The sequence below is a fragment of the Cetorhinus maximus genome, chromosome 8, assembly GCF_964194155.1.
Source record: "Cetorhinus maximus chromosome 8, sCetMax3.hap1.1, whole genome shotgun sequence".
Classification (NCBI taxonomy): Eukaryota; Metazoa; Chordata; class Chondrichthyes; order Lamniformes; family Cetorhinidae; genus Cetorhinus; species Cetorhinus maximus.
Genome location: NC_135886.1, coordinates 96,496,045 through 96,522,928, shown reverse-complemented (window position 1 = coordinate 96,522,928; position 26,884 = coordinate 96,496,045). Strand labels below are relative to the sequence as shown.

General features: G+C 41.4%; 2 protein-coding genes across 2 annotated transcripts in view; one reads left to right on the top strand and one right to left on the bottom strand.

The window, feature by feature from the left end:
• The window catches only part of clic2 (chloride intracellular channel 2), a 31,847-nt gene extending 24,276 nt beyond the window's left edge, over positions 1-7,571 (top strand). Inside the window, exons 5-6 of the mRNA XM_078547270.1 lie at positions 2,635-2,816; positions 4,763-7,571. Of these exons, the coding sequence (XP_078403396.1) occupies positions 2,635-2,816; positions 4,763-4,924 (344 nt within the window). The 3' untranslated portion in view covers positions 4,925-7,571. The remainder of the gene's footprint in view (positions 1-2,634; positions 2,817-4,762) is intronic.
• Positions 7,572-9,187: 1,616 nt separating this feature from the next.
• Positions 9,188-25,670, bottom strand: urp1 (urotensin-related peptide 1). The gene is made up of 5 exons (XM_078546250.1): positions 24,211-25,670; positions 14,807-14,956; positions 14,356-14,390; positions 12,099-12,204; positions 9,188-9,415 (listed from the first exon to the last, which is right to left on the bottom strand). The coding sequence occupies exons 1-5, from the start codon at positions 24,308-24,310 to the stop codon at positions 9,384-9,386; spliced, it is 423 nt and encodes a 140-aa protein (XP_078402376.1). The 5' UTR covers positions 24,311-25,670; the 3' UTR covers positions 9,188-9,383.
• Positions 25,671-26,884: the final 1,214 nt, after the last annotated feature.

Genomic DNA, 26,884 nt, shown 5'->3' with positions numbered 1-26,884 from the left:
GGACACCTCCATGATCTGGGCCAGAGCACGCAACCCCTCTGGTATATCTGCCAAATCTTCAGGGACCTCCTGCTGAACATCCAGCATCTGCCGCCTTACGGACAACTCCAAAGGCTGATCATCCGACTCGGAATCAGTTTCTGGATCATATCGGATAATCCTCCAACTGCCCGAGGTCTGCTCCACCACAATCTCCGGCAGCAGCATGTGCGAATGTGAAGTGCCCTCACCAGTGTATGCATGTCCCCTGTCTGACGTGCTAAACCCTGCCAATCTGCCAGTATCTGGATGGTGCTGGGTGCAGAGAGAGGATGGGATGCTGCATCCTTCAAGTGTTCCTCGGAGGAGGGGGGAGGTCGCTGGACAGCTTCTCATGCAGCTTGCGCTGAAAAGGCTTCTCCTGTAACAGAGAAATCAGTGAGGGGGTCATCCGGTATCCAATCACTTGACACATCAGCCCAGTCACACGACGCACATGAACTGTTTCACGGTCTGGCACGAGTGAATAAACTCTACATACACAATGAACCCATGAATGATAATCTGAAGCTCCAGATCATGAAACTTTGTCAAGGTTCCAATGTGTGAACTCTATTCATCGGACACACTGCATAGTCCCTATCCTCCACTAGACCACCACTAGCCATCTCCTCTTATCATCCAACCTGATACTTTTGCCATCTCACCAGAACCAGGCATCCCTCCAATCTCACCACTGCCTATACTCCTGGACAGGTCGGGCTCCAGCAGGGCCTGCACTTGCTCCTCATAAGGCGTCAGGAATTCCATGTTGGGTGTACCCCTGCCTGTATAGGGTCTCTTGCTGGTGTTGTGGGCTCGCTTCTCCTGAAAAGGTTTGACCCAGAGATTTCATCACAAATTTAATACTTGCCTTTGTGATGTCTCAAACCCATCAACAGATCAGCATGTGCCCAACTGAAGCCTATGCTTATGTGTCATAAGGTAGTCCTGCCAACCACCTGCATATAACTAGACCATTGCTTGACATGCACAATGGCATGGTCTAGCACAGCAGTGTCCTTGCGGAATCATGCCACCTTTGAGGAGCAACGAACCTCAATTACCTCTTGCATTCATTAGTGAGGCGTAAATCACACTGAAGCAAGATTGTTTATACTGATGCCATACTCATCCTTGCCACCTCATGAGGTCATTGAGCCTTTTGTGGCACTGGGACAAAGCCCTCCTCATCATGCCAACACTGTTGACCTTGTTGGCCACCCCCACCCTCGCAGCACAAGTCTGCCTGGACTTCCTCCTCTTCCCAGCGCTCGGCGTGAGCTGGCCCTGTCTGTCATGTACTGCACACAGGAGGGCACCAAGTGCGGTCTCACTGTATCTGGGGGCAGCTTTGCTCCTTGTACAACACCTCTCTCCTCACTCCAGTGGCGCAGATACCTATGCATGAAATTATGTAATAAATGTACAACTCCTTAATGCCAAAAGGTGCGAGACTTGCTGATTTTTAAAAAAAATGTGCCACCTTTGAAAATTGACATGCTTGGCAGAGATTAGCCCAAATTTAAATAGATTTACCTGGCCAGACTAGAAAATTCACAAATCTTCACAATATACAGTTTCTCATGAGTGAGCATCTGGTGGGTCACCTGACACTGCCCCATGCCAGGTTGTTCCGGGTCACGACCTGCAGCCACTAAGACTGGACACCCTGCCCTCCAGCGCACATTGGGCGGGATGACGTTCTGTAACCCGCCCTTGCCATTAATTGACGGCAATTCACGTACTATTGACAGCAGACCCAGAAGTTAGATCACAGCCAACTTGCGGATGCGGAATCCACCGTTGGTGCACGTGTATTATTCAGCCATACACACACACACACACAGAACTTTCTTATAAGTTTACGATTTATTTAACAAATGCATCTTTGAACACCATGGGCAGAATTTTGCCCTCGTCGGGCTGGCTTGGCGGGGTCGGGCGGGAGCAGTCAGGAAGCCGTCCACCGCCCGCGATTGGGGCCGGATCGTGATTTCATGCTGGTGGGCCAAATAAGGCCCGCCCCATCCTGCCCAGCACAGAGCTGCCTCAGGGAGGTGAGCAGTTTTGAAAATGAAAAATAAAGCATTGTAAGATGTTGAAAAACATGTCTCCACATGAGCAGGGACATGTTAGGAATTAGTACAAAAAGTTTTTTTTTTAATGACGCCAACCATAGGGTTGGACGGGCAGAGAAAAATTTAAATCAATTGGATTGTTAATGGCCTTAATATGCCTTTTAATTATCGACAGGCGCACTGCCAACTCCTGCTCGCGCCCGCTGACCAAAATATCGTGTGAGCCGACGTCATCGTATTTCATTTTACGCTGTTCGGGTTAGGCACGTGCCCTCACCCTGAGCGTAATATTCTGCCCTTAAGTTTCCACACAGAAAACAAATTGTCTTAGAAGTATTGTAACATGTGTGTGAAGCTTTACATTAACCTGAGAGTTAAACTCAGATTTTTAAGGTGTCAAATATATCTTAAACAAAGGAGTCATGAGATATTCCAGGCATTATTTTCTGACAGTTAATTGACTTCCAAAAGTTCAATACATTGAGAACTGACATTTGGCGAATGTGAATTATGCAACGTGATTATCACCTTCTAGAATTTGAGAAGGCCCTGCTGAAGGAGCTGAAAAGATTGGACAACTATCTGAAAGAACCCCTTTCTGATGAAATTGATGCTAATAGTTCAGAGATGATTCTTGTTTCCAAGCGGAAGTATCTAGATGGAAATGAACTGACACTGGCGGACTGCAATCTGCTACCTAAGCTGCACATCATCAAGGTATCATTTATTTTAAATTTCTTGAAAATATATAGTTGGTAGGAGGGATGAAGGAGGCCCCATATTCTAAGAAGTAACAGGAACAGCTCGGCCCAATTCCTAATTGTCAGAGTAGACCTGGTGCCCTGGAAGCTTTCTGCGATATACCACTTTAATTTCACAACACACAACAACTGCATCTGGACAGCAAACACAAGCAGCATATAATAGATTTATCTTGGGTGGTTTATTTTTTTCTAATTTTGTTCCACAAACCGGAGCGTCATATAGTTGCAACCCATGCACTTTTTAAAAAAATAGGTAGACTGTATTGAAATACATAGAAACATAGAAAATAGGAGCAGGAGTAGGCCATTCGACCCCTCAAGCCTGTTCCACCATTCAATATGATCACGACTGATCCTCTTTCTCAACGCCATACAACACCAAACAGGCTGTAGAATATCTTGGCAGTCATGCACAAATAGTTTATTTATAAAGTCACAGTAAGGTTTTAATAACCTTCTGGCTGTCCCTTGTTTGAACCCTTCTATATTATGAATTAGATTTTCTGAACTGAGGAATTAATTTGGCTTATGTTTCCTGGACTGGGATCAGGAGCTAATGAACAAAGGTCCCGCTTCGGATCACTATCCAGTGATCCCTGAAGGAAACATATACATGTTTATACATCAAGTGAGGACAGGACAAGTCCAAGTTGCCTCCCACAGTTGAATAAGTCAAACAAGCCCTCACGGTTTAAGAAAACATCGGAAGGAATGCTACTTTAGCAATGGGAGCTGTCAGTACCTTAATGAGTTGTTACCCTCAAGAGAAAAGAGGAAAGACTTCAGCAACCATATCTGAAAGAATCAATGCATAAAATTTTGTCTGTTGTATATTCTGCCAGCATTAGGTTATTGAAAGAATGATGTCTAACTGGAATCATAGAATAGGTTTGTTTTAATGTAATGTGTAACATAAATACCCAGTTGTGTGGAAGTTTAGGATTTTTTTCCATTTGATTATCTAAATGAATTACAAATATTTCCAAGGGACATTTGATGGAATTTTATCAGATAAATAATTTTAAAACCTGGAAGTGTATCCCCCTGATCATACTATCTATCATATCGATAAACAAAGATCTTGGCCCTGAAAGTGCACAGTATCTAGTCCCATCAAACATCCCTGCCTTACAATGTTCAAGGCCTCATTATAAAGGAGACTACTCTGCTACAGGAGTAAATGCGTGTGAGCTAGTGATGCAGGCTTCTGACTGAGTAATAGCTAGTTTTGTTTTCCCCACCCTGCCACAACTCCTCTAGCAGATGTCTAACGTGGATCTAAGGCTATGGGTTAGGTGCCCACCTAAATTATCATATTGAGGTAACCTCCCTTGACCATGGTTATTTACTCAGGTGCAGGAATAGGGGTCACAGTTGCACATTTGTCTGGGTGTTTGTGTTTGACAGATCTGATGATCAGTCTTTTTAAAACAGGACCTCATCTGACCTACCATGAGCAATATGAGAGATCTGTCAATAAATATTTTTAAAGCATTTAATGAATTCTGAGATCAGCCGTCATACTCAAATCAATTGATGAGCCGTAGAAGTTTTAATTTAGTTTATCTTCTGCTTGCTGATGTCTGATGGCTATATAAACCCGATCTTTCACCCAATCTGCTGGGCAACAATTGTCAACGGAGTGTAAAATCTGGTGGGGCTTAAATTGGGTGTCTGACTCCAACTCACCAAGTTAAAATTGGGTCTGCAGTTCTTTCTATGCATATGCTGAATAAATTGTGTAGATTAGCACTGCTGGACAACTAACATTATTCAGACACTGTGAGCTTCCAAGCCATACTATAGTTGGCAATGTAGTGCTCATGCACCTCACTGTTTTCATATATTTTCTTCAATGTTCAAGTAATATTGGATATGTCTGTCTGGCCTCTTTTGCAGGTGGCTACAAAGAAGTACCGAGATTTTGAGATTCCTGCAGAAATGTTTGCTCTCTGGCGTTATCTGAACAATGCATATAAACGAAATGAGTTTAGCCATACCTGTCCAACGAAGGAAGAGATTGAACGGGCCTACGCTGATATTGCCAAAAACCTGCAATAAAGATAATCTGACTCTCACATTGCACTGAAGATTTCTAATGTAATTGCTCAAGCACCCATACATTGTTTGTTGGACAGAGAAGTGACAGAGAAGTTTGTTTCACTTCTGTTTGCTCACAATGAAGTTCTAGCGAAAAGCCTGTTCAGTGCAGCTTGTTTATTGCTAGCCATTGCTACCTTATTCTTCATGGTGCCTCAGTAGTAATGGGCCATCTAACTGTTAGTTTTGTATCTAGCATCATATTTCAAATTAATACACTTTGTTACAGATACAAAACATTCTTAAAAATAAGAGTAGAAATAAAGACAGTCATCAGCCTAGATCCTCAAAATCATAAACAATATCCAGACTGCATAGTTTCCTCACCAAGCAACACCCAAACTCTACTTGGCCTCAAGCTTTGTTTATTTAACAGCATTTAGAGTTTGAAGCTTTAAAGATTTCACCTTAAGCTACAGTAAAATATATTTGCGCTGCATAAGAAAATCCCCTTGTCTTTATAGAATAACAGATTGACTGATTTAACATGAGCAATTCATGGAGGGTGAAGTTTTGGCAACACACTTCAAAAATGGCACTGTTCACAAATGTTTTAACTTACTGGAATTCCTCCTCATTTGACCACACCATCTTCTTCCAATGCCTCTACTCTGTCCCCAGGTGGGTGGAACTGCCCTAGCATGGTTTCATTCTTATCTTTCTAATCATAGCCAGATGAAAACCTGCAATGGCTTCTCTTCCCACTCTTGCATTGTTACCTCTAGAGCTCCCCAAGGACCTACTCTTGTCCCTTGCTATTTTTCATCTACATGCTAGTCCTAGGAGATAAATACAAAAACAAAACATAAGGTTCCACCACTAAGAACCCTCAGTTCTATCTCACCACTGCCTCCTTAAACCCTTTAACTGTCTCTGATCTGTCACACTACTGATTCAACGGCCAACATTGAATGATTGAATGAACAGAAATTTCACCAACCAACTATTGGGAAAGCTGAAGCCATTATCTTTGGTCCCCAACAGAAACTCCATTCCCTGCCCACTGTTTCTACCCAATTGACCAAGACAATTTGCAACCTCACTGCTGTGTTTGACCCCAAGTTGAGTTTCTGACCACATACCTGCACAATCATTAAGACTGCCTGCCTCCACTTCTGTAGTATTTCTCGTCTCCAACCTTCCCTCAGCTCATCTGCTGCTGAAGCCATTGCCCATGCCATTGTTACCTCTGAACTTGATTATTCCATTGCCCACCCCCCCCCCCCCCCCCCCCACCCCCCCTGGCCAGCTTCCCATCTTCCACTAACCTAAACTTGTACTCAGCAAAACTCTGCTGCCTGAATCTTAACTCTCTCCAAATCTCATTCACCCACCAGCCCTGTGCTTGCTGACCTTCACTGGCTCCCTGTCCAACAACACCTCGATTTTGAAACCCTCAGGCTTTATGTCATTTTTCCTGACTTCTCCTTCGATGGCTCAGTGTCAAAAATAACAAAAATATTTTTTTATTGACATCACTCCTGTAAAGTGGAACTTTTTACAATGGTAAATGTGCTATATAAATGTAGGTTATTGTTATTGTCTACTGGGGGAACCGAACCCAATAAACCACAGGAATCCCTTATCATATATTTGCTGGCAGCTTATGAATAAAATTTGGTCAGCAACCATGTATTGAATATAGATACATCTGCACACAATGAGACCCTGCTGTAGTGAATCTGGCTCCAACAAACTCTGCTTACAGTAAAAAACACAAAGCAGTTACAAACACAGTGGCAGTTCCTTATATGTTGAAATGGTTCCTTAAACAATTCCGCTAGTTCTTTGTACTCATCAGAAAGAGAATTAATCCAGGTTGGTGACTTTTTAAATAAAAATCTCCTCATCTACTCAAATACGAAAAACTCGTCCAGCAATAGATTTAAGTGGAAGTGGTTTACGCTGAACCAAGGGCTGGACAAAGCACTATTGTAAATGATCTTCTAAATTCAGAATACAACCCCAAGTTCAGAATACAACCCACAGAGAATCCTGGAACACTGTGGTATAGCACCAGACTGTACTATAACTCAACCCCACAGGTTTGCCACGCCGCCATCTCTAAAGCAGGGCTATGCATGTGGGACAGTCAGATTGTACTTGGCCAGTAACCGGCCAACCTCCAACCTGAAAGCCCCTATCTAATCCAGTGCTCCCCACCCAAATTAATCCCCCACTCTAGGCTCACAATACTCAAACAGACAAAACCAACTGAGCAGAAACAAGAAAGGCAAACTTCTAATTTGCGACACTTAAAATGTGTATTTTTAATTTGCGCTAGCAACATTCTCTGCATCAGAAGGCAATTTGTTTGACCTTGAATGTATGGTTGAGTTGATAGAGAGGTAAAATTCTGAATTCCTGTAAAAATAAATCAGTTTTAGATTGACATGTCAGATGATCCTGACTTTCTACCCAGGAATGTGATGAATGTATGCAGCACAAAGATTGTTCATTTATTGATAGTATTATCTGAATAAATGTTGAGAAATCATAAACATATATAATATTTTGATAATATTGTGCAAATATGGAAAATCGGCATTGACCTGTAGCATGCCCTTTAGAACTATCTTGTTGAACTACATTAAAGAATTGTATTGTCCTCTTGTTTCTAAGTTGGCTGATTTGTTTATATGCTTTGGATGTCCCTTGTTGATGTACTAATTCACCTCATGCTCAACTACATTCTTATTTCTTTTGAATTAAATGTTTCTTAGTTCCATTTCCAATTAATATTTGATCTAAAAGATTTTAGCATATTTTCAAACATTAAATAGGCAATTCAAATACTTAAGCATTTATGTATGTATATATATATATTATATATTATATATATAAAATATGTTGATTATCCAGTTATTAATTAAACTGCTTCACTGACATTGGGTTGGGTGGGGGAGGTGGTGGGGGGTTGAATTTATCCTTGTATCTGAGTGTATGTTAATGTGTGCTCGTTTTGCCAACCAGAATAAGGAGCAATTGTGTGCAGTTCTGGAATCCGCATTATAGGAAGGACGTGACTGCACTAGAGAGAGTGCAGAGGAGATTTATCAGGATGTTGCCTGGGCTGGGGAGTTTTAGTTATGAGGAGAGATTGGATAGTCTGGGGTTATTTTCCCTGGAGCAGAGGAGATTGAGGGGGGACATGACTGAAGTGTATAAAATTATGAGGGGCATAGATAGGGTAGACAGGAAGGAACTTTTCCCCTTGGTGGAGGGATCAATAACCAGGGGGCATAGATTTAAGCTAAGGGGCAGGAAGTTTAGAGGGAGAATTTTTTCACCCAGAGGGTGATGGGAACCTGGACTTCACTGCCTGAAAGGGTGGTAGAGGCAGAAACTCTCATAACATTTAAGAAGTATTTGGATGTGCACTTGCATCGCCATGACATACAAGGCTATGCGCCTAGTGCTGGAAAATGGGATTAGCATACTTAGGTATTTGTTTGACCAGTGCAGACTCGATGAACCAAAGAGCCTTTTTCTGTGCTGTAGACCTCTTTGACTCTATGACTCAATGTTGCATTTTTTTCACATCAGTAGCAACTCGCTGGTCGATATCATGTCGATTAGGCACTAGGTAATGGGGAATTATCATGGGTTGAGCAAAAAAGTCTAATGGTCAAAGTCTTCCTTTCTTTCTTGGGAATCTTTCTGCTGATGGAAGTGAAGGCTGTTTGTGATGGTAATGGTACACTTTGCTACATTAGGTGCCCAGAGGCTAGCATTTCCAGCTCCTTTACTCCATTGAAACAATGCTCCAAACCTCATTCCCTAGTGCATTTGTGTGACATTTCCATTGCCCACATCAGCTACCCCTGAGGGCTATCTCAGTGAGATTGTTACTTTTGTGTACATTAAAGCCAAGCAAATTCAAAGTCACAGAGCCACACACACAATTAACTGAATTCAGATGGCCTCTAATTCATTTCTCATAGATGAAGCTTTCATTCCCTTATCCAGGATTGTATTTAAACCCATATCCCTTTGAAAGAACATTGCATTAACCCATTGTAGCACCCAAGCACTCTTAAGCTATCCACATAACACGAGTCAAACAATTCCCAAAAACTAAATGCTAGTCCTTTGTTGCCACTTTTATTTTATGACCATTTCATTGACTCTGGATGTTCTCTAGTTGAGATTGGCAAACAAGTCACAACTTTGCAATCTTAGGTGAGATACACCCTCCGATTCACAATGAGAAAAAAAGCTGATGTCAGTACAAAAGTGTTGTTTATTCACATTGTGTTATAGATGTTTAACTACAAAAGTATTTACACATCCTCTGGGCTGCAGCTTCTCATTGGATGAGGCAGGGCCTGCTTGATAGGAATTTTATTGAGAGATTGGTTCTAGCATTGTGTAGAGCAGACTGCCAAGCGGTTGGATGTTAAGGTGTTGAGTCTGTCAGTCAGTCGGTGACACAATACTTCCAGAAACAGGCTGAGGGAGAAAAGAGAGACAGCACAGTCACCTATTGATCACAGCAGTGACTCTGACTTAGGAAGAAAGAAACAGGATGGGGCCATTAAGCTCATTGAGCCTGTTCTGCCTTGACTACTTGAATTCACACTTACGCCTGCTTATATACAAATCCAAATAGTATCAAAAAAATCTAAAATGCAAATATCCACATAAAGTTCTTTCTCTTCATGGGAGCCTAATTAATGCCTTACTGCATTAGGAAGTGAGCTGCGATGGATCAGAACTTTGTAAGTGTTTGAGGGAGTCAATGAGGGGGTGTCGGTGAGAGGGTGGGGGCCAGGGTTTGAGAGGCCATGGAGGAAAGACAATCTGGGAGGTAGTTACACCTTGGGAGGGCCCTCTTATGGACCCAGGGGGCCAGTTAAGTAGGGACACCCCCTGCCCATGACCAACCTGAGAGGGGAAACCTGTCATGCTGGCCACTTGGCTTGGGTCTCTCTCCAGTATATGGACTGCCAGCTTAAGCCTAGGGAAGAGGTTCAGAGTGAAGGTGTAAATATTACGAATGAAGACTTGGAGAAAATGAATAGTTTCAAGTGCCTGGGGTCAGTGGTGGCAGAAGATGGAAGTATGGAAATGGAAATCAGGCAACAGATTGGCTCTGGTTGGAGTAATTGGAAGAAGTGCAGTGGAGTGTTATGTGATAGAAAAGTATTGCTGACACTGAAGGTTGCTAACACTAAAGAGCATTGGAGTCTGACGACTAAAAAATAATAATAGCAATATTTATTTATTGGTGCTGTGTAAAATTACTGAGAATGGCAAATAGTTAAACCTATTTAACCACATTAATGCCAGGCTACCTTACCAATTTTTAACTAAACACAGAAGTATGGTGGAAATCTAGCCCTTCACATATTAACAGATAGAATTTAGCAGGTTATACTTTATAATAGTAAACAGTTTTGGATTACCATCATTCATAGCTGGTTACACAGATTTAGGTGGAAATTACAGCACAGAAACAAGCCATTTGGCCCAACAAGTCTATACCAGAGTTTATGCTGCACACAAGCTTCCTCCCAACCTCCTTCATCTAATCCGATCAGCGCAACCTTCTAATCCTTTCTCCCTCATACATTTATCTAGCTTCCACATAAATGCATCTATACTATTTATCCCAATTACACTTCATGGTAGCAGGTTCCACATCCTATTCACTTCCTGGGTTAATAAATTTCTCCTGAATTCCCTGTTAGATATATTAATGACTGTCTTCTATTTACAAACCTGAGTTCTGGCCTTGGCCACAAGTGGAAACATTTCCTCTATGGGGAGGATTTTCCCCATGTCGGGTGGGCGCAGTGGGTGGGCCTGGGAGCAGCCACGCAACGGTCCGCCACTTGTGATTGGGCTCCAGCCGCAATTTCACGCTGACTGGCCAATTAACGGCCAGCCAGCGTGAATCGCACGCTGAAACATTGAGTGCTGCCTGGGTGGGTGGTGGCTGGGGGGTGGAGGTTGTGGTAGGGGGGGAGGAGGGTGAGAGCGGCAGTCAGTGCATGCGCGCAGGTGTGCTCAGTGAAACCTCCCTGAAGGCACAGAGCTGCCTCAGGGAGTTGAAGACTTTTCACATTAAAAATACAGTTTTCAAAAAAAGGTGACTCTGTCACCTGAGCAGGGACATGTTGAAAATGAGTTCTAAAAATGTTTTTTTTTATTTTTAACTAACATCGGAAACCTCATCCTGCCTGTGGGTGAGGTTTCCTCAAAAATCCAAAGGCCGCTTGGCCTATTTGCCGCCTGCCAACCATAAGTTTGGACGGGCAGGGAAAAATTGTATTTAATTAATTGATTAATGGGCTTAGTAGCCCTCTTAATTGTCGCCAGGTGCACTGCCAACTCCCGTGCGCTATTTCACACTCATGCGTGTCTGGTGCGCGCCTGCACTCCGAGCTCAAAATCCTGGCCTACGTCTGCCCTACCAGGCACCCTCAGAATTTTCAATTTTCTATCAATTCACCCCTCAGTCTTCCCTTTTCTAAAGAAATGAACCCCAGCTCGTTCAGTCCTCCTTGATAGTTACAATTTCTCAGTTCTGGTCTCATCCTTGCATTCTTTTTTGCTCCTTCTCCAAGGTCCCCACATTCTTTTTATAATATTCAGCAAAATGAATGATTAAAAGGGCAGGTGATACTTGATATATTTGAACACTGAGATCAGTAAAAATCCGTGGTCACTAGCACCTTACGTTTATATAGCACCTTTGACATAGTAAAATGTCCCAAGGGCATTTTCATCAAAATTTGACACTGAACCACCTAAGAAGGTATTATAGTGGATGATCAAAAACTTGGCCAAAGTGGTAGATTTTAAGGAGTGTTGTAAAGGAGGAGAGAGGTAGAAAGTCGAAAAGGATTAGGAAGGGAATTCCAGAGTTTAGAGCCTTCACAGCTGAGGCCACGGCCACCTATGTTGGAGTGAAGAAAATCAGGGACGCACAAGAGGCCAGAAATGGAAGAATGCAGAGATCTTGGGGGCTTGAAGGAAGAAGCTGAGGTTGGGAGTGGCGAGACAATGAGGTCGCTGGAGAAAGCTTAAAGCAAATGGTAGGCTTTCTCATGAATTCAGTGAACTCCGAAGTTTTTGAGGCACGGCCTGGGAGAACCTGGCAGTTGCTTCTGATTGCTCAGAGCCTTACCTCTCTTACTGGACTTCAGAGCAGCTGGAGCAGATTTTGTGTATCTACGTTGTTGGAGATTTTGAGCATCAGTAAGCTTCAACAATAGAGCCATCATGTTATCAACCTGCATGAGGAAGGTGCGACAAAAACAATAAAACAACATTGTCAGTGAGATAAAGAAATAAAATACAACTCAGTAACAGATTTATGCAGTGTATTGAGAGTGATATTTATATTTTATATTTTTAAAATTTATATTTCCAACATGCTTGCCAAAGTGATGAAGTGTTCCATCAGCACAATTGGTATGAGTCCCACATTAAACTATTTATTTGTGTTTATCGAGGTCTAGATAATTACGTCACAGTGTGTTCGCACTGATGACTGACAATGCACAGTAAAAAAAGCAGGAATTTGTATTTTAATTGTGCCTTATCACATCTTCAGGTTGTCTCAAAGCATTCCTCACCTATTAAACGCATTTTGGATTGCAATCGCTGTTAATATTTAGTGATGTGCAAAGCCAATTTATGCATAGCATCGAATTAAAAATACTGCACCTTCTCCAAACACTGCACCGAAGCATCAGCTTGCATGAAATGTTCAATTCCTAAAGTGGGTCTGAAACTCGAGTCATCTAGCTGAGATAAACATTCAGCTAAACAGACAATGATTGAAACATATAAGATACTGAGGGAAAAGGTGAATTTGAAAAAGATGTTTCCTTTTGTGGGAGAACCTAGAAAAGGGTTCACAGTTTAAAAATAAGGGGTTACCCATTTAAGACAGAGATGAGGAGAAATTATTTCTCTAAGAGGGTAGTGAGTCTTTGGAACTCGCTTCCTCAAAAGGCGGTGGAAGCAGAATCTTTGAAAATTTTTAAGGCAGAGCTAGATAAATTCTTAATAAGTAAGGAGATGAAAGGTTATCGGGGGTAGGGGGGAATGTGAGATTGAGATTACAATCAGATCAGCCATGACCTTATTGAATGGTGGAACAGGCTTGAGGGGGCCAAGTGGCCTACTCCTGCTCCTAATTTGTATATTCTTATGATTAGATAGGTTGAGAATCCTGGGAAATAGGTTAAGGGTCTTCATTATATTTTGATCAGATAATAACAAATGAACATCTACCGACATGCCAAACTGATGAAGGCAGACAGGGCCTCAGTTTAACATCCCATCCGCAAGTCAGCACCTCTGACAGAGCAGCACTTTCTGATTAATGCACTGAAGTGCCACCCTACACTGTGTGCTCTGATGTGGGGCTTGACCCAACCAACAACCTGCTGGTTCAGGGACAAGAATAGCCGGGATTTTCCGGCCCCAACGTGGTGAGACCCATCGCGGGAGATTCGGCAGCCCCGTCAATAGACCATTGACTTTCGGCGGGACTGGACGATCCCGGCGGCAAGTGAGACTGGAAAATCCTACCCATTGTGACTACTGAGCCATGGCTGCCACATGCATTGTTTTATTTTATTCAATCACTCAGTCATATTTCTTTAGTCACATGCTGATCTGCTTTTGATGCACTTTCCCAAACAGATTCAGCTCCTGATCTTTCTGGACATTTAAACTATGGCTTTCTGTAGACAGTAAATAACTGATTAAGCAGATCCCCAAGTTCAAGCGGTGTCGAGTCAGTCAGTGAAACAGTGCCACAGTACCATCTACTGGTCATTCCAGAAGCAGCATTTTTTTATTGCAAGCAATGCTGATTACATACTATTGGTCACATAACTGAAGGAGGCAATATTAAAAGGAGTTAATTTCAAACACATGGTTTTTCAGATGATGAATTTGAAGGGAGATCCCACTGTGCCTCACAGCAGCATTATCAGGCAAAATTTGACACAAAGCCTCAAAATGACATGTTGGGACAGGTGACCAAATACAGAGGTAGAACTAAGTTGCGGATCTTAAGGCATGATATAAAGGAGGAGAGAGAGATAAAGAGGTTTAGAGAAGCAAGTCCAGAGCTCAGGTCCTAGACAGCTGAAGGCACAAACAGCAATGTTATGGCAATTAAAATAGGGGGTGTGCAAGAGGTCATAATTTGAGGTTTGCAGAAGTCTTGGAAGGTTGTAGGGCTGGAAAGAGTTACAGAAATAGGGAGGGACAAGCCCATATAGGGATCTGAATGCAAACATGAGAATTTTAAAATCAAGTTGTTGCACAGGCCAATAATGCCAAGTGGACTGACCAAGAAGATAACAGGATAAGAAGGGGAAAAAACAACTTACAAAAGGTAGTGAACCTATCCTAACACTTACCAGGTTGGCATTATCTCCAAGTGAGTCTACAGTATCTGCAAACAATTAAAGCAATGTATTAGTTCAGGGTTGTCAAAGCAAGGTTTATCATCAGCAATTCTGAAATCATGGCAGCCAACCACACAGCACAAGTCAACACCAAAAATAATAGAGGTGGGACTTAATTGGGGAAAGGATGTGCTAAACAAAAGAGTTTTATTAGCTAAAATAAATCATAACTTTACCAAAATTATACAGAGGAGCAGAACTCGAGTCAGTCTTGGGTTTAATTTAGGTATTCATAAATACTCAATAGTGAGCTGTGCTTGACTTTGTTTACCAGTTTCCAGCCGTTGTTAAATAACAAGACTTACTTCTGCAAGAGCAGTTGGCAAAAGAAAGAAACAGAAAGTGCCATTAGGTCAAAAGGCCGAACCACGCAATACAGAATTGGTAGGAAGGCATTTCTTACCTTCCTGTGGACCAGCTCCTCCCAGATTGAGCACTGTCTCCTCTTGCTTTGGGAATGCAGAATAGAAGTCAGCCTTTCTCCTAGCTCCAACAGAGGAAATGTCATTCGACAGGAACCCAACTGCATCCTCAGCCATTCTGGGGTCAAATTCTGTCAAATATTAATGCAAAATGAGTCTAACAGTTAGCCAACTGCATTAGCTGCATCCTCTTTGTACAGTTTCACATCTTTCCAGTGCTATTAGCAATTCTATTTTCAGCAAGTGCTTCATGCTGACACTTAACATTTCAACCCAGATATCAACTTGTTAATGTTTCATTGGAAAATTCATTTGTTTTCAGCAGGTTGGGAGATTTGACTAAAGGCTGTCAATCAAATCAATTGGCAGGTGGGGCTGAAGGCTGTCAGTCAAATCAGTTGGTGGGTGGGGCTGAAGGCTGTCAATCAAATCAGTTGGCAGGTGAGGCTGAAGGCTGTCAATCAAATCAGTTGGCAGGTGAGGCTGAAGGCTGTCAATCAAATCAGTTGGCGGGTGGGGCTGAAGGCTATCAATCAAATCAGTTGACAGGTGAGGCTGAAGGCTGTCAATCAAATCAGTTGGAGGGTGGGGCTGAAGGCTGTTGAAACCAATCAGGCGTTGCTTACTCTCATTGTTGGCTGCACACAAATTAGCATGGATAACCTTACAGCGAGTTGTTGGTTTATAATTGTCCTTATTAGTTGTTTTGAAGTCTCTTCAGGCCTCATCCCACCCTATCTCTTGCAGAATGATTCTTGTTGAAAAATTAAAAGTTTTTAAAGCTACATTTTAGTAGTTTATTTGTTATGTATAACTTCTTTAGAGAAGGGAAAAGAACATCACCAACAACAACAATTTACTTATATATAGTGCCTTTAGCATAGTAAAATGCCTCAAGGTGCTTCACAGAAGTGTGATCAAACAAAATTTGACACTGAGCCACATATTTACTCCAGCAGATGAACAAAAACTTGGTCAATGATGTTGGTTTTAAGGAGCATCTTAAGGAAGAGGAGAGAGAGGTTGGGAGGCAGAGGATTATTGAGAGGGAATTCTGAGTTTAGGGCCTTGGCAGCTGAAGGTTTGATCACTAATGGTGCAGCAATTAAAATGGGGCATGTCAAGAGTACGGAATTGGAGGAGCACAAGCATCTTGGAGAGTTGTAGTTCTTATCTTAGTTCTGATGAAGAGTCATTCGGACTCGAAACGTTCACTGTATTTCTCTCCGCAGATGCTGACAGACCTGCTGAGTTTTTCCAGGTATTTTTGTTTTTGTTTTGGAGGGTTGTAGACCTGGAAGAAGTTACAGAAATACGGAGGGGTGAGGCCATGGAGGGATTTGGACACTGCCAAAAACTGATTTTAATTGCTCCAGCACTGGTGGCCATGCATTAAGCTGCCTAGAATCTAACTGCTGGATTTCCACCCTTAACCCTCTCTGTCTCTTGATATCTCTCTCCTCCTTTAAAACTTATCGCTATGATCAAGTTTTCCTTCATCTTCCCTCATATCTCCTTATGTAGCTCAGTATCAAATTATGTTGTGAAGCAGCTTGGGTCATTTTACCATGTTTAAAGGCATTTTATAACTCTAAGTTATTATTGGTTGTTTTGCTTATTTCTTCATAGAATATATACATTAAAAATGAGCTGTTAAAATGTAGCTTTCAAAAAAATGTCCATCTACTAAAATAATCTTTCAATGACATGCTGAATGCTCACTAATGTGAAGTTTTATTCCCTTCAAGGCTTGTCGCAGCTTTACCTTTGAGGGGTGGAAGCTGTTCCCTGATGTAAGTCCATTGTCTGGTTTTAGTTGAGTATTCATGTCACTGCATTTCTAGAATCATCAGGGTTTGGAAATGAACTGTGTGTTAGACACCCCCCACTCAGTACCCAAGACTTGCCAGAATGGAAATTTGTGAGATTTCCTATGGAAAGACTCACAGATGTCACATGCATAATAAGAATGTTGTGGCTCAGTTGGTAGTGCCCTTGTCCCTGAATCAGAAGGATGTGGATCAAGCTCAGCTCCAGGACTTAAACACAAAAACCTCAGCTGCTGACACATCAGTGCTGCACTGTCAGAGGTGCTGTCTTTTACAGAATGGTTGCAGCATATTTGCCCCATGCTGGCTCTCTGTAACAGCAGTTTAACTAGTCCCCAATAACACGGCAAAGTTTTTCTCTTCAGGTGCTTGTCCAATTCTCTTTGAAAGTCACAATTGCATCTGCCTCCATCACAATCTCAAGCAGCGCATTCCAGATCCTAAATACTCACTGCATAATAAAGTATTTCCTCATGTTGTCTTTGGGTCTTTAGTCAGTCACCTTAAATCTGTGCCTTCTGGTTCTCAACCTTCTGCCCAATGGGAACAGTTTCTCTCCATTTACTCTGTCAAGATCTTTCATGATTTTGAACACGTTTATCAAATCTTCTCTCAACCTTCTCTTCACTGAGGAGAACAACCTCTGTTTTTGCAATTTATCCACATAATTAATGTTCCTCATCCCTGGTGCCACTCTTGTAAATCTTGCCTTCACATCCTTCTTAAAGTGCAATGCTGAGAATTAGGCACAATACCTCAGTTAAGGCTGAACCAATGTTTTATAAAGGTATAACTACCTCACTTTTGTACTCTTTGTCTCTATTTATAAAGCCCAGTATCACCTATGGCTTTTTAACCACCATCTCAACTTGCCTAGCTGCTTTCAATGATTTATGCACCTATACGCCAGACCTTTCCTTGCCTGCATTCAATTTAGAATTGTACTCTTTATTTCATTTTGCCGTTCCTTGTTCATCCAACCAAAATATACCACTTCACACTTCTCTGCACTAAATTTAATCTGCTAGTTGCCCATCCATTCCACCAGCCTGTCTATGTCCTCTTGAAGTCTATTACTGTCATCCTCACAGTTCACAATAATTCCAGGTTTTGTATCATCTGCAAATTTTGAAAATGCACCATGTACATCCAATAAATCAGTCATTAATAAATGTCTAGAGAAACAGTTGTCCGAGTACTCACCCCTGAGGAAGCCACGGTATACCTTCCTCCAGTCCGAAAAGCAACGGTTCACTACTACTCCCCGTTTCCTGTCACTCAGCCAACTTCACATCCAAGCTGACATTGTCTCTTTTATTCCACAGATTTCAACTTTGCTAGCAAGCCTGTTGTGTGGCACTTTATCAAATGCCTTTTGTAAGTTCATGTATACCAGATCAACCAGACTACCTTCATCAAACCTTTCTGGCACTTCTTTAAAAAAACTCAATGAAGTCAGTTAAACATGATTTGTCTTTAACAAATCTGTGCTGACTTGTCCAAGTGTCCAAAAGTGTTACTTTTATCTCTCCTCACCATTTCTAAAAGCTTTCCCACCTCAAGGTTAAACTGATAGGCCTCTGGTTGCTGGGTTTATCTTCACACCCTTTTTTAATCAAGGGTGGAACATTTTCAATTCTCCAGTTTTCTGTCAACACATCCCACACTTTACATAAGGAGGATTGGGAGATTATGGCAAAAATTTCCACCCTTACACCCTTCCACCCCACCCTAAGCATTCTGAAATATATCCCATCCAGTCCTGGGACTTGTTAGCTTTAAGTAGAACCAGGCTTTCTATTACTTCCTCTTTCATAACTTTTAGCCTATCAAGTGTCTCAACAACCTCCTCATTCAGCCTGATTCCAGCAGCGTCTTCTTTCTTAGAGATAGATACACAGTACTCATTTAGCACCGCAGCCCTTTGCCATCATGAATGGCCCCACCCCTCCTCTTACGACACTTTTAATATTTTTATGCCTATAGAAGACATTTGGATTCCCTTCTATGTTCACTGTCAGTCTCTTCTCATACTTTCTCTTATTAGTTCCTTTTCACTTCCCCTCTGAACCTTCTATATTGACCCTGGTCCTCCCTTGTATTATCGGACACATGCACACTTTTCTTGCTTCATCTTACTTTCTATTTCTTTCTACATTCAGGGAACTCTGGCTTTGCTCGACATACCTTTTCTTCTCATTGGAATGTACCTCAACTGTACCTGAACCCATCTTCTCTTAAGCCAGACTATTGTTCCTTCATAGTTTTGCCTGCCAATCTTTGATTCCAATTTATCTGGAACAGGTCTGTTCTCAACCCAATGAAACTGGCCCTCCTCCAATTAAGTATTCTTGCTCTAGATTGCTCCTTGACAGTTTCCATAGTTAATCTAAACCGTATGACACTATGATCACTGTTCCCTAAATGTTCCCCAACTTAATTCTCTTGACCCACCTTATTCGCCAGAACCAGATCCAGCAATGCCTCCTTCCTCATTGGGTCGGAAACATACTGGTCAAGAAATTCTCCTTAACACATTTGAGAAACTCTTGTCTCTTTCTGCCCTTTACATTGTTTCTAGCCCATCTATATTAGGATAATTGAAGTCTATTACTTTATTGTTCTTGCAATTCTCTGTAATTTCCCTGCAAATTTTGTCCTCTATAACTTTCTCATTAGTTAGTGGCCTAAAGAATACACCCAGCAATGTAATAGTACCTATTTGTTTCTTAACTGTAGTCAATTATGTTCAGCTCTTGACCCCTCCCGGACATTCTCTCTCTCCAGCACTATAATATTCCCCTTAATCAATACTGTCAACCCTTGTCCTTTCTTTCCTTCCCTAATTTTCCCAAACACATTAGATCCAGGAATATTTAGTCCTCAGTCATGTCCATTTTTGAGCTAAGTCTCTGTTTTTGCCACATCAAAATTTGTCCAAGTGGCTATTTGTACCTACAGCTCACCAAACTTATTCAACACACTTTGTGCATTTACATAAATGTGCTGTAAACCAAATTTAGAATTTATTCTATTTCCTTATTATTATTATTAGTTTTTTACTCTAGTGTTATCTGCTTCTCCCAATCCTTTGTGCGCCTTATTTATCCTTTCTAATACTAGTTCTCATTCCCCTGCCAAGTTAGTTTAAATCCTCTACCACAGCACTAGTAAATCACCTTGTGAGGACACATCTCACCTCCCCAGGACCGGTCCAAATATTCATCAGCTCTGACACCTGGCACCAGAAGTAATTGAGAGATTGCGACCTTTAAGCGCCTGCTTCTTCGTCTCTTTTCTAGCTGCTTAAAATCTATCTGCGGGGCCTCATCCCTCTTTCCACCTATGTCTTTGGATCAATATGGACCATGACCTCTGGTTGTCACCTTTCCCCCTCAGAATGATCAACAGCCACTCAGTAACATCCTGGACCCTGGCACCAAGGAGATGCAGCAACACCTGTCAATTCCCCCAACAATAGAATCCCCCAGCACAGATGAGCTATCTGTGATGCCATAGACATGGCTCTGGCTGCATTCCCTAGAGGAACCATCACTCTCATCAGTTCAGGACTGAATACCGGTTGGTGAGCGAGATGCACTCAGGGAACTCCTGCACTACCTGACTGGTCCTTTTTGAGTGGCCAGTGGTCAATCATTCTCTTTCATACATCCCCTCAAGTTGTGAATAACCATCTCCAGAAAGGCACCATTCTTTCTTGAGCCTGACAACCATAAAGATTCCGAGCTTCAAGCTATAGTGATTTAACTGGGCTCTGTAAGGGGTGTAACAATTACTGTCAGCATCTTCTGGCTTGAGAGGGATAGATAATCTGGCATTCGCACTCGTTGCACTACAATGAACCTTGCTGAAAATGTATGGCTGTAAATATCGGACCTAGATCAGATGAAAGAAGACTGCGATGGCCTGCACTATGATACAGGCCCTAAATTAACACGCGGGCCAGGTAGTATGGAGCTATGTGCACCCTTGGGATCACATCACAGAAGAGTCACTGGGCAGGATTTTTGTTTTGGGGTCAGAACACTGACCTTGGGATCATTTCCAAATGCCAATCCCGTACAGTGTGGGTGTGGATTGACCAATTAGTGGCCAGAGGGCATGCTGCACACCTAATTAAGGATGACAGGTGGGCTCCCAATGCTGGATGGCTAATAGGAGGTTCCCTAGCAGTGAGAAAGCTGCAGCCTGCCGATGAACGTAAGGGAGAGAGAGGACACCTCTCTCTTAAAATACTTGAAATTAAAACCATTTACAGCTGCCTGACCACCATCGTTGAGGGGGAGTCCCTTCACAGGCCAGCCTGCACCCACAACTACGGCCATTTTTCTGCATCAGATGAATTGGGGGTGGAGTTTAAGTTCCTCAGGAGCGCTAGACTCCTGGGCTGGGGTGGTAGACCAGCTCCTCTCACAAACCATGTTTCAGCCACCACAGGAGGTCCACCTGCTGATGGGAGATTTCCAGTCAGCATGGGAAAGGGACCCTAATAGCTTAATGGCCCCAGTTGGCTATCGGCCATTTGAGGTAGCCACTTCACCCTGAAATGGGCTCCTTAAAAATGGTCTGGAGGCAGGACTGTGGCAGGAAACCAGCTTGCTGACTAACACCTGGAAATTCCGGGCCCATCCATCTCCATTCCTGTCTCTGGTGCGGTTCCAAAATTCTGCTCACTGTCTTTGTGATGGAGAAGACAAGGGGGAATTAAAAGTGAAAAGCAACAGGCTTGAAAATTAATATGAAAATCACATCATTTCCTTTGAGTTGCATAATACGATGAGAGAAATGCTTAATGTCAAGAGATCTCTTCCTTCTTTTTTGTGTGTTAAACGTGATGGATGTTGACAAAGATTTATGTTGCTCAAAGCGAGACAATACTTATTAACTTCAAGTGGCTAGTGCCAGTATCAAGTATTCTCAGATAACAGAAATAACACCATCTCAACCGCAATCTCAGATAAGAAAAAGTGTCAGTCATTTCCAATACACACAGATACTTTCACATCAACAGAAAATACCTTCTAATTGACTTCAGGCATCACCCTTTTTAAGAAGTGTATGAGAAAGGAAGGGACCATGATCAACACTTAACCTGAAGTCAACTAATTGACTGAGGAAGGCACAGCAAGTGTGTTGCGTGGCCTTATAGGGGTATTTTAAATTTAGATGCAGCTGCACTTTCGCAGAATAATTATGCATCCCACTGGTGCATTTTCCATGGAAACGTCTCTACCAATCAGAATCCACTTGCCAAACAATCAGCACTCCTTTCTCATACAGTATAAATTTGTTGTTTCTCCCGACATCGGTATTTTCTTGCGAATTGTCCTGATGAGTGCAGAAGAAAAAGCTTTGACAAAAAATGTATCTTTTTTCAGCAATACATTCTATTTTGTAATAGAAAAGATGGTCATTTATCTAGCGTCTTTCATGACCTCAGCATATCCCAAGTGTTTCAGAGGCAATGATTTACTTTTGAAGTTTAATCATTGTTGTAATGAAGTTAAACAGAGCAGCCAATTTTCATACAGCAAAGTCCAACACAAAGTTATGAGAGAAATTATTAGATAATCTGTTAAGGTAACGTTCGTTGAGGGGTTGGTATTGGCTTAGACATCAGGGAGGACTAGCCTGCTCTTTTTCCAATCGTGCCACGAGAACACTTACATCCATCCAAGAGGCAGACTAGGGGAGAGGGGTTCTGTTGAAAGTCTCATCTGAAAAATGGTACCTCAGGCAGTGCAGAGCCCCCTCAGTACTACAGATTGTCTTACCTTCCTGAAGCTGGTCATTGGGGCAGCACCACTGATCTGTTAGCTCCATTAAAAAGTTGAGACACAAGTATGAAGTGACAGAATCTATTTTATCATCGCATCCACTCCTCATTGATGAAGATGAAAATACAATCCAGAAGCGTAAATCACTAAATTTATCAGCAGTGCTCCGATATCAGTTTGCTGATTATGCTGTGTTGCTTAACTTGTATTGAAGAAGATTAGCAGTCATACATTTAGAATATTAAACCTTTGAGGACTTTTACACTATAAATCAAAGAGCAGATTTAGAACTGTTCAGTATATCCCTAATTGTGAGCTGAGCAATGTTCTGTGCACATCACCTCAGTTCCTCTTAGCACCACCCTGGAACTTCACAGATTCTGTCAGACAACATTATGTAAAATAAAAGGTAATTTGAAGGACAAAATCAGCTTTCAAATGATTCAGAAAAGGAATGAACAGGTCTATCACAGAATATGTCCTTCTAAGCGTATCTGGTGATTAGATCTATCAAAGATAGCAGATATGGTTTCATGACTTGTGGGGTAAACAATTGGTGTGTGAAAGTGGTGTCAGCGTGAAAGGTGATTTGAAAATTCCAACATCTCTACCAAGAGTGTGCAAGTGTAAGAAATATAATTATTTATATGAGTTAATTCTCCTACAGTACAACCAATGCACATTTTTTACATCTAACTTATAGTTAGCAGAGGGACAGAAGACATCATGAATGTCTGCGAGGTTCAAGAATAATCATCCTAAAATAATGAACAAAATGTTTGAGGGCGACACGACATTTAGAATGGCACCAGGAAAGAGCGAATTCAGTTATGTGGAGAAATTCGAGACATTGGAATTATTCTCTTTAAAGCAGTGAAAGTTAAGGAGAGATTTAATAAAGATGTTCAAAATTTTGAGAAGTTTGAATAGGTTACATAGGGATGAACTGATTCTGTGTGAGAGCCGGTAAGCAGAGGACACAGGTTCAAGGTAATTGGCAAAATAACCATATAGGGGGAGATGAGGAAACACTTTTTTTTATGCAGCAAGTTGTTACACTCTGGAATGCATTGCCTGTGTGGGTGGAAGCAGATCCCACCGTAACTTTCAAAAGGGAATTGGATAAATACTTGAAATGGGAAAAATTAAAGGGCTATGAGGAAAGATCAGGGAATTGGGACTAATTGAATAGCACTCTCAAAGAGCTAGCACAAACATGATGAGCTGAAAGGCCTCCTGTGCAGTATGATTTTTAAAATGTTTTTTAGAGTGTGGTGCCTCACAGGTAATTACTGGGGAAAGACAATTTGTTTTGATGCTGCTTTCCCTTATAAGAGGCACATTTTAACCTTGGTCTGTTGATGATTTCTTCCATTTGTTTTATAAAAGTCTATCTTCTCACTGAACTACAATTTCCAGTACTTAAATCATTAGATCTGTTGTGACATTATCTGACACCAGTCACTCAAATGAAGTATGTCAAATTTATAACATTTGAAGAGATGATATAAATTTGACATACTTCATTTCCACTGTGTGGCCATTTCCAAGGCTTGGGCTCCCATTCAGCCTATAGACATTGGATGAAGCTCAATTCTTTGCTAGGTAGATGTTGGTGTCCTGAGTTTAGCCAATCTCATCCTAGTTTCCTATGGACATGAATCACAGGATTCACAGGACATAACAGATGCACAAAAAAAGGTTTGCAAATATTAAATTTATCTTCTACACTAATGGTACTGTAGATGTTCCACTTACCTTCTTGTATCCTCGAGTTCTCAGGAAAGACTGGAAGAGCTTTCAATCGACTGGCTGTTGACAGTAAAGCCACAGCACAGATGACCGTCCAGATGTACATGATGTCTCTGCTGTCTCTCAGCTCCTCCGAGTGCAGTTTTAAACTCTTTGGTGCCAATCAATCTTCTTCCAATGGCTACTTTGTCATGTCACCCTTTGCCACTTGCTTTCGCTCCAATCCTCTCAGTAATTGATGTTAGTGACAGGATCAGACGTCAGAACCTTCATGGAAGGTGATGAATGCTCTACATCTCTTGTTATCACTGCTTAAACAGGAAGAGTTCACAAACGTTTACTGATACATACAATTCTTATCTATGTTCCGACCTGTATTGGAAACTTTTTCAAATTTTCTTAATGATAATTTATCTGGTAACAAAAGACCTGAATACACAGTGCAGAATATGTGAAAGCAAAAGAGGAAAAGCAACTTTTTTCCTAGAAAGTGGACAAGGAGTTTGATTATTAGGATTTTTAATGTTTTTACAGGATTTCCATTCAGCAACACACATTTACAAATGGATTTTGGCCCAATATACTGAATTACAAAATAAAATATAATTGAATAAATGAATATAACTTAAACACAATAAGACCAACTGTTAACTATTAAATACATATTATAGACTAAACATAGGTTGTACTATGATATGGTTATCTGAACAATATCCAGGCCTCTATTGTACAGTTTATATAATTATAGAGCAATGTCTGTATGTCAGGCCAATTGAAGTACTCAGGTTTTACCCCCATATTAATGCATGTGCAACTTCAATGAGACAATACAGATTCAGATATTTAAGGCCAGGTTATATGTTGGGAACATGTTTAATTCCAGGGCCTCTTTTCAGTGTCCCAGGTTGGATTCCCACCTGATCCTGGTGGCAATCCTTATCTGGCCAGTGGGTGGGAGTAGGATTTCATGTGACAGTTGTGGGGGGCTACTGTTGAAGTGGGGTGGTTGGAGGGGGGTCTCAAGGAAATGATACCCGGATGACTTTAAACAATAAGATGGAGTAGGAGAGGGAGGAGTTTCTTCTGCTTCTTTTGGCCCACAGGAAAACCATAAAAAAATTGAGATTTTACTAACTTTTCTATGCTTCTTCTTGCCTTTATCCTGTTGGCCATCATTTTTCACTGGCAGTTCTGGTTAAAAAGGATTGGGACCTGAATCGCATATTACAACGCTGACCTTTGTGTATTTATGAGGCGCTCAACTGCCCATTGCTGAAGTCTCCTAAAACCTTAGAATTTAAAATAGCGGTGGGGTGGGAAGCAGGGTGCAATAGTTGTCTCAACACTTTATTTTGTATTTTCATTGTCAAAGAGAACTTTAGCAGGACACATAACCACGAAAAGTTAATTTAAACTTTGAAATTACTGCTTGCTCTATCACTGGACAGAGTCTCTGCCTTTTTGTCTGACATTCCTCTCTCTGCCAGCCATTACAAACCCTAATAAATAGGCTAAGCACTGTATTAAAGCATCAGAGAGAGGAATATTCTACAAACATGCTCTGTGTCTGTCTACCAATAGTGCAAGTTGTCATTTGTAGTTTCAATCTTTCCAAACTGAGAAGTCTTGAAAAAAACATGGAAAATGCTGGTGTACCAATCAGGAGTGTGGGGAAAGATGGGCTAACTTTCTGGGTGTAAGATCCTTCATCAGGCCAGAAAGACTGAAAGATATGCATATAACTTAGAGAAGCTGAAAATAAGTAAAGAAGAAAGGAAACAGCAGATCCTCCAATCACAGAGAAGTCAAAAATAGGTAACTATTAGATGATACGAAGGAAGGCAATAGAAAGACATTAATAGGTCAAAAGAGTGTTTAAATAGGTAAAATGGTAGAAAGGCATTGGAGGAAAAACCACATGAGGATAAATGGCCAGAACTTGGAGGAAATTTTAAAAATCCCTGCAGACACAGGAGTGCCAAAATGAGTACAGAAATTGCTGGAAACAGGCAGCCTATCCACTAGCCCTGAAGAAGGGGATAAAACTAAACCTCCTTTTGAGGGAAATAGCTAAGGTCAGAAGTGACATAAATCAGTTATCAGACCAGAGCACCCAGGAGTGGGACGAACTATTTCTCCTGAAGGACCAAAGTGAAGGCAATCATAGAAACTTCAAAAGAAGCAAAATAAAAAGGCAAACAGCAGAATGGCATATTGAGACATGGTACTCTTGTTTTCAGCTCTTCACATGTCTATAGTTTTATTTTATTAAGAAAGACTTTTGTTTATTTATACATATTTCATCTCCTCAGGTATCCCAAACCACTTTGCAGTCAATAAATTACTATTTTTTGAATAAATGCCATCATTGTTGAAAACAAGGCAGCCATCACGCACACCATAAACTCTCACAAAAGGGAGATGAGTGAATGATCGGAAAATATGTTTTTGGTTGAGGGGGAATTTTGCCAGGCAACAGGAGAGCTCCCTGCTCTCGTACAAGAAATCCTTTTATTACTTTACAGCTTCCTTTCTCATAACTCATCCAATTCTGTTAAGTGTAACTCTTGGCAATAAATATTGAAGTCCAAGTTCTTCAAGTTAAGCCCCTCCCATTGTTGTAAATAATGAAGTAATGCATTCGAGTTAGTACAAAAGATTTTGTCGATGTAAGAAAGAT